The sequence below is a fragment of the Halichoerus grypus genome, chromosome 10 (genome assembly GCF_964656455.1).
Source record: "Halichoerus grypus chromosome 10, mHalGry1.hap1.1, whole genome shotgun sequence".
In the NCBI taxonomy this organism is placed as follows: Eukaryota; Metazoa; Chordata; class Mammalia; order Carnivora; family Phocidae; genus Halichoerus; species Halichoerus grypus.
Window position 1 is genome coordinate 49713859 of NC_135721.1, and position 14383 is coordinate 49728241.

The 14383-nt window shown below is 47.8% G+C and overlaps 1 protein-coding gene across 3 annotated transcripts in view; it reads left to right on the forward strand.

Moving 5' to 3' along the window:
• Positions 1-13904, forward strand: part of EXOC6B (exocyst complex component 6B) — a 590843-nt gene extending 576939 nt beyond the window's left edge. For all 3 annotated transcript variants that reach the window (XM_078056409.1, XM_078056408.1, XM_078056410.1), the window contains 2 exons: positions 6198-6310; positions 10468-13904. In XM_078056409.1, the coding sequence (XP_077912535.1) occupies positions 6198-6310; positions 10468-10594 (240 nt within the window). In that variant the 3' untranslated portion in view covers positions 10595-13904. The remainder of the gene's footprint in view (positions 1-6197; positions 6311-10467) is intronic.
• The last annotated feature ends 479 nt before the right edge of the window (positions 13905-14383 follow it).

Below are 14383 nucleotides of genomic sequence, written 5' to 3' on the forward strand. Positions count from 1 at the left end.
AGTCTCAACCTAAACCCAAAAACCCAAAACAGGGTAGATGGAATACTGGAGGTCCAGAAGGCATTCTGGTATTCAAAATGCAGGTTTAGATAGCACCCAGAGGCACCATGTCCTAAGCTAGTCCCTTTTAGTCTTTATGGCGGGGACAGCGCCTCATGGTGGCGCTAGTATTTGGGACATCTTCCATTTATGGCAAGTAGGAATGGGTTCCCTATTTGTGATAGTGATGTCAAGTGTTCTTTTACATGTTTCTTACGATCAAAACATGAATCGATACAAAGAAAAAGTGTTAAGTAAATAAGAACACAGAGCATGAGGATATGGTAAAAATTGCAAGGTGATGTTCAAATTATAAAGATCCTGGAAGTGATCTTTAGTTCGGTCTTCCACCTCTGACCCTCCTTTCTTCTTCTCCATCTACCACCTACTTATAAACATCAAGAAGTAAGAGTTCTTAAAGTGCATATACAATGGGCTACTTTCTGTGAAAGAAAGAAAGAGAAATAAGAAAGCATAGGTGCCTCTGCCTATCTTCCCAAATAGAAGCATAAGGAAGACAAATCCAAAACCAGTGGAGTTGGTTACCAGTGAGGCATGGAAGGAATTGGGGTAAAAGAGATACCACAAGGGAGGGAACAACACTTCTCTGAGTTGACTTTTAGAAGCATGTTAATGTCCTACATATTTAAAAAATTAAATTAACAAGGAAGAGAGGGAGGAGCCTGAGACTAAAAGCAAGTGGGCGCAAATGAACCCAGTTGCATTTAGATGAATACCATAACTACATTGAAGGGAAAATTAAGAAGAACTAACCCAAGTGACTTAGAAACACAGTATTTGATTGTACGCTCAGTCTTAAGTTGGGAAAATTGCAAGCAAATCTCGAGCTCTTTTTTTTAATAAGCTTTTTTTTTCTGGTAATGGTATATGCAAATAGTTCTGAACCTATTTTAGATATATTATAGGTTTGAGCAAATTAGTAACTGAGATGATGTTCTTGAGAGCCAGGATTCTCACTGTGGAGGAAAGCATGTACAAATACAGAATAGAGGAAGGCAAGAAAGAACTCTAAGAATGATTAGAATTTGAGGTGTTGGTGTAAACTCATCATTTCTAAAATATGTATGTGTACATGCTTACACCCATGTATGCAAATATATATGTGTATGCACACACATATGTATATGTGTATTTACATGCATGTATTTCCTAGCTCTGTCCGCTGAAAGGGCTTACCTCCCCACAGTTTGCCCCCCAGTAGCAAAGAATGAAGATGCTTCAGGAGCAATGGCCACGCCTAGCACCCAAATCCTGGTCTCTATAACATTACCACTAAAAGAAACCAGAGCTCCTCAGAGAAGTGGCTGGGGCACAGTAGATGCAAGACAAACCTACAGCACCTTTTTAGGCCAGAAAGTAAGCACTCCTCAGAAACTATATGGGGCATGTCACAGCACACAGGCTCCAGACAAATCAGGGACAATTTGAGCACCAAAATAATTAGATGTAGTAATGAATATAAGCCATTGAGAAAATGGGAGCCGATGAGCCCATACCATAAATAAATACATAAGTTAATGGGGGAAAAGTGCTGAGTGACGAGTGATGAATGTGGAAGGAAGGGAGAAGTTGGAATGCCTTCTGTTTGCAACCATCATAGTGAAGCTGAAGCCGACAAGGATCTTCAATGGATGCTAAATCTGAGGGGAAATTTTAATCAGAAGCTGTATATTTGCGTGGTCTTAAACTGTCTCCCCTGTTGCGTACTGGTTGCAAAGGAAAACATAATACCTAGAGAGGGAGAAATCAGACAACATCTTGACTGAGTGCTCAAAATTAATACCACCAAGGAGAGACAAATGAACAGTGTATACCTGCGGACAGGATCCCCTGAGGAGTGTACAGCGGCACTGAGGGAGGATTCTGGCCAGAAATGCAGGTGTTAAATCTTATTATGAGAAAGCACTAGAAAAAAGCAAAACTGAGTGGGGTAAAGGAGGCAGAGGACTCTATTCTTCAAAAATGTCAATATAAGAAAGGCTGTGGAAATAGTCCAGATTAAAGAAGACTCAACAGACAACTAAATGTAATACCTCGTCCTAAGTGATATGATAGAATGGAGCAAAGCCAAAACCAAAGTCTATATACAGGACATTATTGGCTCAATTTCTAAAATTAGAATATGGACTATATCAGTATTAAATTTACTGCAGTTGAAAACTACTATGGTTATGCAAGAGAATATCCCTAATTCTTAGGAATGCTGAAGTATTTGGGAATAAAGGGCCATGGTACGTGCGGTTTACTCTCAAGGGACTCAGAAAAGAAAGATCTTGTGTGCCCATGTGTGTAAAGAGAGAAAGAGCACACGAAGGCTGGAGCATATGGTGTGAAATGTTGATGATGGATGTGGGAGGAAGGCATACAATGTTCTTTATTCTATGCTTATTCTTGCAACCTTGTGATAAGTTTGGAATTATTTCCAAATGAAAAATCTTACAATTAAAAAGAATGGGATCATTAGTGATGACCGAACGTTTTGCATCGCTGAGAGAGACATCACTGAGCTCTAACAAGGCCATTGTATGTGGAGATCCAGGCTGGGATCCATCCAAGTGCAAGTCAGTCTAGAATCATAGTGCTGTGTCGATCAAGAGGCCTGTTGGGTCTCCTGGCCTCCTAACACTGTTCCGTGGAATCCAGTGGAACCGTGCCCCGTGCAGCCAACTTGGTTTAAGTACTCCCCCAGACTCTAGTCTATGCCCATCTCTCTCAGAGGAGGCCATAAGATTTAGGCACTGGCCCTGAAAGGACCGTGGAAAGCAACACAGACGCAGAGTGTGATGGACAGGCTCGGACTGGTTGAGCTTAATAGAGTTGTGTAGGTTTCGTGCCCAGAGTGGATCAATTAAGTAGTTTGTCATCCCAGAGCTTTTAGGCTCAGTACTGGCCTTGAGAGACTTGGGCAGAAAGATAAAAATAGAAAACTGTGGAACTAAATCATGAACTACTCTCCACACCCCATTGGTGATTTGCCCAGGTGTCAGCAGCCAGAAGGACATGGAATTCTTTGCAATAAATCAGAAAATACGGATACCATTCATTCCATCACAGAAATTAGGAATTCATTAATAGAGAAGGTAGTTTCATCAAATGTCTCTGTGTGTGTGTGTGTGTGTGTGTGTGTGTACCCATCTGAAAATACCTAAAATAACTTTCAGGAAATTGGGTTTTCCGAATTTTCCACTTCAACTTGTTATTCATCCACTTTTTTTGTATTCGCTCCCTAGTGTGCAAACAATGACAGGCTCCCCCAGGTTTTTCACCTTTTTCTGAAAAGAAATTTTAATTAAGAGAATGCTATCTTTTTTCATAGTTTTTTCCTGGGATTTGAGGGAAAAGCATAATTGTGTTTGTAAAGCACAGCAGTGGGAGGACTGCAGAACCAGGGACACCCCTAGTGTCTGTCGCACTCCTAGGAGCAGGTAAAGAGGACAGTCTCGCGTGGTCTTTGGGCACCACAGCACAGAAACACCACAGAGAGTGGGAAGTCAGGGAAAATTCTCTCCTCAAGCAGAGCTCTGTGAGGCCTTGGGGCAGTGAAAGGATGTGGTCGAAGCCCTTTTACTTGCCAACTAAAATAGGCCTGACCTGAAAGAGGCCTGAGAGGGCCCTTTGGGGCCAGGCCAGCCTAGACCAACCGACATGTCTGCCCGTCTCTCTCCCCGTCTCCCCTCATCTTTAACACCCCTTTCTTGGCTGAGGGGATAGGGGCTTTTCTCAGTTTTAGGCTCGGGACGTCAGCCAATTCCTGTCCTGCCTGAGGAGGTTTATAACAACTATTCTAAAAGAATGATTGGAAGAGGAGGCTTGGCCAAGCAGGGCAAGGCCCACAGTGCCTGTTTGCCCAGCTGCACGGTGAAGACAGATAGGGGAGGAAGGTGTGCCTAGAGCCCAGGCTCTGGCATTGGATTTGCCTCTAGGCCTCTCTGGTCTTTGTTCTGCACAGAGAGATGCCTTCATCAACAGTTACCTCTTGGAAAGGGAGAAGTAGGGACATATCTTGAGTCCCAAAAGCCTTTACATGTATCTCATTGCTAAAAGGACTGCTTAGGGGGCCCTCCTCCTGTGCAGCAATGTGAGTACGGGACTTCACCCCCTCTAGAAGCTTACAGAGGGGAGCCAACAGTTTCCCTTTCATCACTCCTACCTTTGAAATGCCCGGATTTCTTTTTTAGTTTTACTCAGTTACAGTTTTTAAATATTTGTTAGGGTGAGGGTGATAACCTGAGGCTAAATCCAGCTGGGAACCAAAGCCTTTGACAAAATTTATTTAAGTTTCTCTAAATCAGAATCTCCCCCAGACTCAGAACTCAGTTTACCCTCAGAGTGCTCTCATTATCTTCTTAGACCCATCTAGTTCTTGGCACTCCTAACTCCGTGGCATTCCTCTTGAACACTCCTGATCCCAGTGCCGGGCTCTGGGCCCTCAACCATGGACTAAGCCCATTTCTCAGTCCTGACCTACCGTGGCCCTAGTTTTCATCTACTGAGCCAGGGTCCACATAGGTGCCACACAGATTGCCTCATGTAATTCTACATGATCCATTCATGCCATAGCTCCATGTTTCTGTGTTGTCTCTGTGTCCTGTTTACATACTCTAGGCATGTGTATATGTCTATCTGTAAAGGAAAAACTCAGTTCTTTGTGTTCTATGTAGGGAAAAACTCAGTTCTTCCCTACTGTGTTTCTCCTCCGAGTCTCCTTTACTACCCTCCTGAAACATTTCATTTCTGACACTTCTGGTCACCAAATGTGTGGACGTTGTTCCCCTCGTCAAGCAGTTCCCTGCGACACCAGCTGGATGTCCTACAGTTTGACTCAATTCTGACACTGTTTACCCGCAGACAGCGTCAGACCCCACAGGTTAAAGGCTCAGTTCTACAAGACCCTCCCCCCAATTGAGACACAAGCCACCTGGTTGTCAATCTGGGCTTCTGACCAACTGCTGTAGATGGGAGATTGCCTTGACCTCCTCCTCAGGTTTGCTAAATTGCTGGAACAGCTCCCAGAACTCAGGAAACATCTTGCTTACTAGATCACAGGTTTATTGGAAGAGGCCATAACTCAGGAGCCTCCAGGTGGAAGAGATGTATGAGGCAAGGTCTAGGGGAAAGGGTGTGAAGGAGCTTCTGTGCTCTAAGCATGCCACTCTCCAAATCTCCACGTGTTCACCAACCCAGAAGCTCTCCAAACCCCATACTTTAGGGATTTTATGGAAACTTCACCACCTGGGCATGATGGATCATGAGGCCTATTTTCAGCTTTTCTGCCTTCTCAAGAGAATGGGTGGTGGGGCTGAAAATTCCAAGTTGCTAATCATGGCTTGATCTTCCCAGTGACCAGCCTTATCTGGGAGCCCACCCAGGGTCGCCTCGTTAGAACAAAAGACACTCCTGCCACCTGGGAAATCACACAGGTTTGAGGAGGTCTGTGTCAAGGACAGAGGTCAAAGGCTGATATTAGGACAAGAGATGCTCCTGGTATTCTTATCACTTAGGAAATCACAAGGGTTTCAGGAGCTCTATGCCAGTAACCAGGGCCAGAGACCAATATATATATATATATATGTGTGTGTATATATATATATATATATTTTTTTTTTTTTCCTCAGTATATCTCAGGGTATCAACTGAGTAACTTGGACAAAGTCAATGCAGCAAGTCATGAAACTGGGTCTTGAACCCTCACCTTTTAACCTCGAAGGTTACACAGTCCGTATGTGCCACTGGACCCTAGCCACCTTCATCTGTTCATTGTTGAATTCTGAGCTCCTGGAATGGTGCTTGGCACATGGAAGGCATTTGATAAGTATTTATTAAATTAATAAGTGACCGGTTATTATGACAGTCCTGTGTTTTGCCTCCGTCTCAGGCCCGCCCCTGAGAGCTAAATGCCGGCCTGGAGTCTCAGCAGCGTCACAGCGCTTGTGGCCGAGATGACTCGGCCTGCTGCTGATTACTCATTTATTTTCGTAGTTGCATTCCAGTCTTTAGCCATTCTTTCTCTTACTCCATTTTAATTTTTTATTTATCCAATCTACCGTTAGCTGGCAGGGAAGGATGTCAGGGGTTTTCTAAGATCCTGGTTTGTCTTGTCTGATTAATCCCTGGGGTGGGGTTTGAATATCTTATAGCTTTTGGATCTCTTCATCCAGTGGGACTGGTCAACCTACCTTGCTGACTATGGTCAGCCCAACTGCAAGTACCTGCGAGTGAACCCAGTGACCGCTCTGACCCTGCTTGAGAAGTGAGTACCCAGTCCGGTGGTCTCTGTTGGGAGGTGGGGATCAGGGTCGGGGACAATTTTCTCTTTGCCAGTACCTTCCAGAGATAGCAGAGAGGCCCTGTTCTTGAAGTTGCTGTAAGTGCTACGAGTAGTCTCCACCATTGGATTGGGCAGGCTGACGTTCTTCTTGTAGCGTCTTAGTTCCTGAGCCCCAAGAAGCTAAGCCAAGTTTGGGTCAGGTGGACTCTGGCATTTACCTTGGAGCTGAATGGGGCAACATCTCTTTAACTAGAGATGACAAGAGAAGAAAGGAAGATGCCTTAAGTTTGGGTTCAGGCCGCCTGGTGAACAGAGTGAGACTGGCCCCAGTCATCTGGGGACAATGGGCAGAAGAGCCCCATGGAAGATGGCTTCTGTGGTTTCTAGCTGACAAGTTTCCAGAATTCCAGAAACCTTCACCAGCACCCCCTCCCACTCCCTGCCAGATTGAGCCTTGTTGTGCCGACTGTCCCAAGAAAGCTGTGTTGGACAAGGTGTCTCGTTCTTGCTTTGGGCAGTCACTGGCCAGCAGAGGTGCCACCACGGAGATTGGGCTAGCCGGCTGCGGAACGTCTCCCGGCTAACCAGTGTATCACCCAGATGCTGGGATCTGTTGTGCAGCCTAGCTCCGGCTTTTCCTGACCTAGTTGAGAGCTGGCAGGCCAGAGACCAAGATCCATGTAGAAGGGAAGCTTTTTCTTGTCATCACACTAGTTAACTGCCAGCTTCTTGGAAGAGTACCCTGCATCTAAACAGTACAGCAAGGACATATATGGCCATATGTGAACTTGGATACCACAGATCAGCGTCTAGGAGGTCAGAGTGGAACCTTAAGCAGTAGGAAAGGCTCCCTACTATGCAATTGAAAGGGGGGAAGGGGAGGAGATGGGAAGTAGGCAAGAGCAGGATGCAGAGGAATGTGTTTGGAGCCAAGAAACTAAGAGCCCGGGGTGCGACTTTCTCCAGACCAAGCCAGACTGATATTTCCATTTTGTTTCCCATTGATTCTCTCTCCCAATGACCTTTCTCCTTAGGATATCTAGAGAGTAAGTATATTATTCACTTGGGCCTTTTCCATCACTTTGAGGCAAGTCCTTCTGGTTTCCTCACTGACACTAATGACTACACTAAATTCTTACCCTGTGAGTTGTCTCCACCCTGACATACTAATCTACTAAACTAGCCTGGTGCCAACTGGCTGGCTGTCTCCTCTCTCCTTGGTCCTTCGAGTGACCCTTGGCATACCAATTCCTATGGGGCTGGAGGTGGTGGCAGGGATTTTTTCCCCCACTGGTGCTCAGCTTCCTGGCACACTCTATACTCTTGCTAGTGCAAAGCTTGACACTCAGCCCTGACAGAAGGGAGCTCCTCAGCAGTCTCCCCCACCTCCTGGTGGTGAAGCCCATGGCGTTAAGATCTGGGACCTACGTCTCCCGGGGGGAAACTTTTTATTAGAGGCAAGGCCTAATCCCAGCTGAAATGAGGGTTGGGCCTTTCAGTTGGTGTTTAGATGTCGTATTCACTATGTGTCCAAATGGGCTGTGGGATTCCCTTCCAGTTCCTTCTCTCAACATTCCTTTACTTGTCTGTTCCTAAGAATCTCTAGATCTAAGAGATATTGCCTCATCCACTTTCTGTGTATCAACAATAGGCTAAAATAATAAGCCTCTCTGTAGCATTCTGGAGGCCTAACAGTAACAAAGCCATGTGCTTATCCCCAGCAATCAGAAGGGTTTAAAAGCTTCCTCCCAAACACAGTAGGGGCAAAGGCCACCCAGATCACTAAAATCCCTACTTCCCAGCCTCATAGGAATCAGTCCCTTTAGCTGACCCTTTCCTGCTTTCGCCCCAGCCAGATCTACCACCAGAGCTTGACAATCTCTCCTTTTCAACCTGGCGCTTCTTGGCAGAGTGAGACATGAAAAGACCCAAAGACCTGCTGAGAACATTCAGGAAAGAGAAGAGGCACCGGTGTCACTGAGAGGTGGCCATAGCCAAAGTATAGCAGGATCCCAGGCTTACAGAATGGGAGGGGACAAGGGGAGGGCACCCCCTTTGGTTTGGGAGCATCCCAAGACACAAACCAGCATGCTGCCATCAGCCGTCAGGGCACTTGAGTTTATCTTTTGAGTAATCCCAACTCCGGGCCTTAATGGCCAAGAACTCCTAGCCTCTGAGGTTCGGGAACTACCTTCTTCCTCCGTTTCTCCTACCTTATTGGGGAGCTTCCTTATGGGAGCTGAAAGCCAACTCTGGCTCCCCGTCTCTGGGTGGCTTCAAGGAGTCATGAAATTCATGATCACATAAGATGTTAAAATGAACACCCTCTACGTGTAGGGAGTGTTTTTTCTTCCTTCTTTCCTTCTTTCTTGTTTTGTGTTGTTTTTGTTTAGATTCATAGCATTTTCAGCAAAGGAAAAGGAGTCCTTCTCTGGGATAAGTAATCTAAAGCCAGGTCAGTTCCACAAACATTATTGTGCAATTCATGTGTAAGGGACCAAATACAGTAATCATCATAGCCTTGAGGACCCATGTGCTTTCTTTTCAACCAGGCTCTGTCACCTCTCCTTCTTCCTCACCTCCAAGCACAGTCCTGCACATATGAGTAGTTGTACCTTATACTCAGAGTTCTGAATTCGCTTGAGTAATTCCAGCCTGAAGGCCCTTAAGCTCAGATCTGTGAAAAAAAGTCACAGCTCATTTGTGGCATCAGTGTCGGCCCCCACCACACAGCTTTGGTGCTCATCAGCATCTCCTGGCCTTGTGAATATAAATGCCCTTGTGGCATCTCTAGCCTTTTAACCCATTGGCCTCACATCTGCCCCTCTGCACAAGGGCCACCCCACAGGAAAAAATGGGCCAGGATTGGCCGAAGGCCCCTGGGGGGTATACCTGGGGGTAGATTACCAGGGTTACCAGGTTCCTTCCCCTCCTTCTTCTGACCTGTCTCCATGCAGCCCAGGGAGCTGTGGGGCCAGAGAGCCAGCCCAGCTCCTGGGGGATGGTGGTGAAGACCACCTATGCCTACCCCAAGGAGAAATTGGTCTGGGCAGTGTTCTTAATGCTCTAACACCGGAACTAGCTGTGGGTTGGAGGTCCACTGTGCAGAGACTGAGACCAGAGGTCACAGTCAGACGTCAGATGTCAGAGGTTGTGGCCTCTGTGCGGGGGTTAGCACATTCCCACATGCTATCACAATGGCTTACTCAGACTTGGGCGTTTCTGTGAAACCACAGCCTGGTCTTGACTTTATCCATGCTTCCTGGTTAGGTCTTTCCATCTGGCCACGACCATTGGCCAGAATTTTCCATGGTTTGCGCTCTAGGAATATGCCATCTCTGGAGCTTTAGCAAGACCTGGTAATAGAAAGCTCTGTGAAGGTCAAAGGTCTGAGGATATGGACAGCCCTCGAGTTCTCAGGGGCTTCTCTTGCCTGAAGTTCTGGCTCATCGAGTGAAAGGATGGTCCATCTGCTCTCCTCTGCACCATGCACTCAGCCACCTCACTGCCTCTGGGTCCTTACTCTGAGACAAAAGAGCTCAGTCAGGCCCTTCGTTTTGTTAGGAATGGAACAGAGGAATTGGCCAGTGAAGTTTAGAACTATACGATAGTTATTCATCTCCTCTTAGAATTGCTAGTCGAGAGTTTTTTCCTGCTTTATCTTTCAAATACCAGCTCTAAGGTCCCAGCAGGATTTCATATCTTTCAAATACCAGCTCTAAGGTCCCAGCAGGATTTCATAAGCTCAGGATATGATAAGTGGATCCTAGATCTAGATATTCTGTAAGAGCACGTGACCATCAGGGCTTTAACATGCCCCAGATACCTATAGCAGGTGCATACCTGGAGATAGAAGGGAAGGAAAGAGGTAGGGTGGGTATGGATGATCAGGGGATTGGTCCCTCCATAGCTGGCTTTTGACTATTTTCCAAAGGTGACTGAGGTTGGGAGGGCTGTGGGTGCCAGCAGGACAGCTTCCTGAATAGTAGGTAGGTATGGGCCTGACGATGCAAATATTCTGGACTCTCTCAACTCTGGGTAGAGGTGAAGATGCACAGCGCCATCCTACCTCCCACCCGTTCTCCTTCCACCATTGTCTCCTCAAACACTTTGCTCTCCTTCTTTCCTTCTCTGTTTAGGATGAAGGACACTAGCCGCAAGAACAACATGTTTGCACAGTTTCGGAAAAATGAGCGAGACAAGCAGAAATTGATCGACACTGTGGCCAAGCAGCTCCGGGGACTCATCAGCAGCCACCACTCGTGAAGGCTGGCCTCAGGCCCGCAGCGGCTGCTCACCACAGCCCCAGAGGCTGGGACCCAGCCCCGGCTGGCCCTGCATTCGTGCATTCTTCTTCAAAGAGAGCAAATGTATTTTTTTAATAACCTGTGTACAGTATTCACATAACCTTTCCCTATAGTAAAAGAGGCACAAGAAGAAGCAAGTATGTGAGGTGTTGCTAGGCTGGGACTCAGGGGAAGTCATACTGTACTCTGTGTTAGCCTAGAGATGGGGGTCTCACCAGTCCCAGGATGATGCACCACCTTTCACTGCGGCTCTAGAGCCTAGGTCTGGGGCTCAGGAATGACACAAACAAAATGGGTCCTTGGCACCGGGAGGTAAGGTGAGTAGGCGAAAAGATAATAAAGAATATCCTGTTCACTCCCGGGCGCCCCATTCACCACACAGGTGAGGTTGGTTCTTCCTGATGCATGGAGAGGACCTGGAAAACGTTACTGTTTAGCGTATGAGAGACCAGCACACAGCTCTGGAGGTTCGGATCTCCTCAGTCCACCAACGTTCATTGGCTGGGGAACAAGCATGGTGTGTGGCCAGATGACAGCTTCACTCCAGTCCTCCAAGGGTGGCAGTTTCTTTAGCCCAGGTCTGACCCAGTGCTTTTATTGCTGATTTTGCTGGGGCAAGATAGAGCTGAGTATACAGTGGTGATAATTGAACCCCATGACTAACTGCAGGTTGCTCCACGCCGGGAGGAGTTTTATTAGCTCTTGAAAGCCAGTGTGAATGGAATTGGAGCCTCGGTCCCTTCCCTGTTCATCTCATCGTCTTCTTTCAGGGTCAGGGCACTTGGTTCAGAGCATAGATCAACAGTTATTTCTGTAGATCTTCACAGAGAGTCTCAGACTTGGCCTCCTTCAGTAGTGTCATTGGGATAAGTCAGATTCCAGAAGCCTGAAAATGGCCCTTCCTTTACCCTTAGGTAAAACCTGAAGGTTACTGGGGAGTGCTCCTTGTGTTTGAAAACCAGCTCTCTGGCCACCATCTTTTAAAGAAACATTACCAGCTCTGCACGATGGAGGTAGCCGCAGCTGGACAGGATGCCTGTCGGGAGGGAGCCACTGCCACCATGAGGTGGACAGGGCCAACTGTGGCTAGTGCTTTGTTGCCTCTGGCCCAGCGGTCCCTTACTAAGTCATATCCTAGATGTGAAGCTCTTCTTACTCAAGCCCAAGCATTCCATCCTCTTCTCAGATCCCCATAGCTCTCCTTTGGCCTCATCTGAGAAAGGTTGTCTATAATCCCAGGGAGCCTGCACTAGCTGGCTTGGCAGCTGCGTCCGCTATCGCACATGGGCTCCTGACGCTTGGTGCAAGGGCTTTGCCATGAGCTCAGTCAGAGGAGCCTGCACTTTCAGACTCCTCAGGAAGGTCCTCCTGTGGCTACCGGCAAGCGTCTAATTGTGCATCACCAAACAATGACAAATAAGCCACACAGGCATTTCCAGCTTGGATTAATGGGAGGAGAGACTCATCAAACAGAATTCTTCACTACCTTCGTCAGCTACTGAGTTGCTTCTGGGAAGGGCAGTGCTTCCTTTTTCATTCCCCACCCCGATCCCCCCGAATCCCATCCCAACTTGCAAACCAAGGGGAAGAGATTACACACACAGACATGAGCCTTCCTCCAAGCTGGAGAGGGCAGGCTGTGTGGAAGCTCTGGAGAAGCTTTCTAAGGCTTACCTTGAGGCCTAGGTGCTTGGCCCAGGGTCTCAGGATGAGGGTCGGGGACGAATGCTGCCACCCAGAATTGCAGAAGGCAAGGGAAGGCAGGAAGCCATGGGAATGACACCCCAGATGCCATCACCCGAGCCCTGGGTTCAGTTGAAAGAGAGCAAGAAATGATTACATTAACCTGATCTGAAGTCCTGTTGCTAAGAAGGGCCCAACACACACTCCTTCAATAGTCCTCCGTTTGGAGCAAGATCCTTTCAGCTTGGAGAGCTGAGACGGGGATATGGGATGGAGAGAACCTTAAGCATGGCACAGTTTTTGTCTTTTTCGAGTCATCATTGCTGGTCTGGTCTCAGGCCCATACCCTGGAAAGACTGCCATAGAGGAAAAGTGAACAGGGTGGAGGAACGGGGGTTCCTGTGCACCTCGTACACAGAAGTCCCTCTAAAGAACACACTTACCCAAGCTCAAGCCTCATAGGGGAGGACCCTTTGGTGGATCTCTTCCCTCTCGGTCTGCCTTCTGTCTTCTCTGATGAAACCAACATGCTGCTACTGAGTTGTCTCTAGAGACACGCTCTTGTTGGGCAAGGGAAGGTCAAAACACGGGGACGGCAATGTCCAAGTTGTTTGAATTGCGCGAAGTCGGATTTTTGAGTCTTGTCTCTATGCCTCTAGCTGGTCCAGCCCTTGAGAGGACTTGTGCACATGCGCTCATGCCCCTCAGACTCCTAAGACCTGGCCTCAGATGCCCAGAGATGTGGAAGTGCCCCGGCAGGCCTCAGCAGGAGAGCAAGAACAGCAGTGGCTAGAAGGCTACAAGCCTTGGAGTTAGTGTGACGCCTAGCCAAGTTCTTGGGGAAACCAGGTCCATGTTTCTGAAGGGCCCTTCTGGTTTGGGCCCCTAGTAGGTTTCAGCAGTAGGGTAGACAGCTTGTATAGTTTTAACATTCACAGGAAATCTCTTTGGACTGTGAATGAAGCTGTTAGGGTTGGGGAAGAACAGGACCTGGAAATTGGAACCAGCAGAGTCCCTGTTGACAGTGTCCAGCTTCCAAGGAGTGCTCCCCAGTGTTTCCACTGCATACCGGGCCCAACAGTCTCTCGGGCCTCAAAGCCAGCCTAGCTTCATTGCACACTTGACAAGTGCTTGCTCAGCAAGCCCCAGACCCAGGGCCCTCTCTCTCCAAGATCGGCAATGGCCATGACCTTCCTCATAAAGCCTCTCCACACTCCCTGGGGCCTGCAACAGAGCTCCCCCTCCCTTCACCTCCCTTCTCTCAGGACTCTGTTCCTGGCTGCTTCAACTGCCTCTTTTTTTTTTTCTTTGCCTGCGTTCGCAATTACTTTTCACTAACGTGTTGGAAATGGCCTTTTTATTTTGCACAAATAGTTGCACATTTATGGAGGACATTTAGGAGAGTCCATTTTTAACTCTAAAGGGAACTTTTTTCTTTAAGACTCACTCATAAAGCTACTGATGCAGATGGGCCTCGTGGTTAGTGGGAACCTCCTGTGTGGAAAGAGCATGTTTATTCCTCCTGTACGTTTTCCTCTCTCAACTGCTATTAAACAAGGGAGCCTATGTACCTGTTTCAAAAGCCACGGTGTCGTCTCATGGTCGTTTGGTTCTTCGCCCCTTTTGCACAGTGCAGCTGCGGTTGGCAGCCCGGATCGCGGCCGTGGCACCTCGTCGACCGAACTGAGGACTAGAGCAGGCAAAGGCCCGCTGGGGGGACAAAGCCTCCCTGCCACCCAAGGCGAGGAGCCCTTGGAAACATCCCGAACCACTGGGTTAGGTTTTCCTGCCTGTACAGTTAACACGGGTATCATCACCATCAAGAGGAGCAGCTTCCGCAATGCCTGATCTATGCGGAGCAGCGGGCTAAGCAGCCTGAAGCCTCCTGTGTATTGAGCACCTGCCCTGCAGCGGAAAGGCTCCTAGTCCCCATGGAAAGATGTAGCATTGTCCGGAACAAAGCCAGGTGGGGGAAGGGGAGAAGTGAGCCTATTTGAGAGCTCGGTGCGGGAGAGGGACAGGCCTCATGGCCGGCTACAGGAGTGGGTCTGGTCAGGGAAGACAG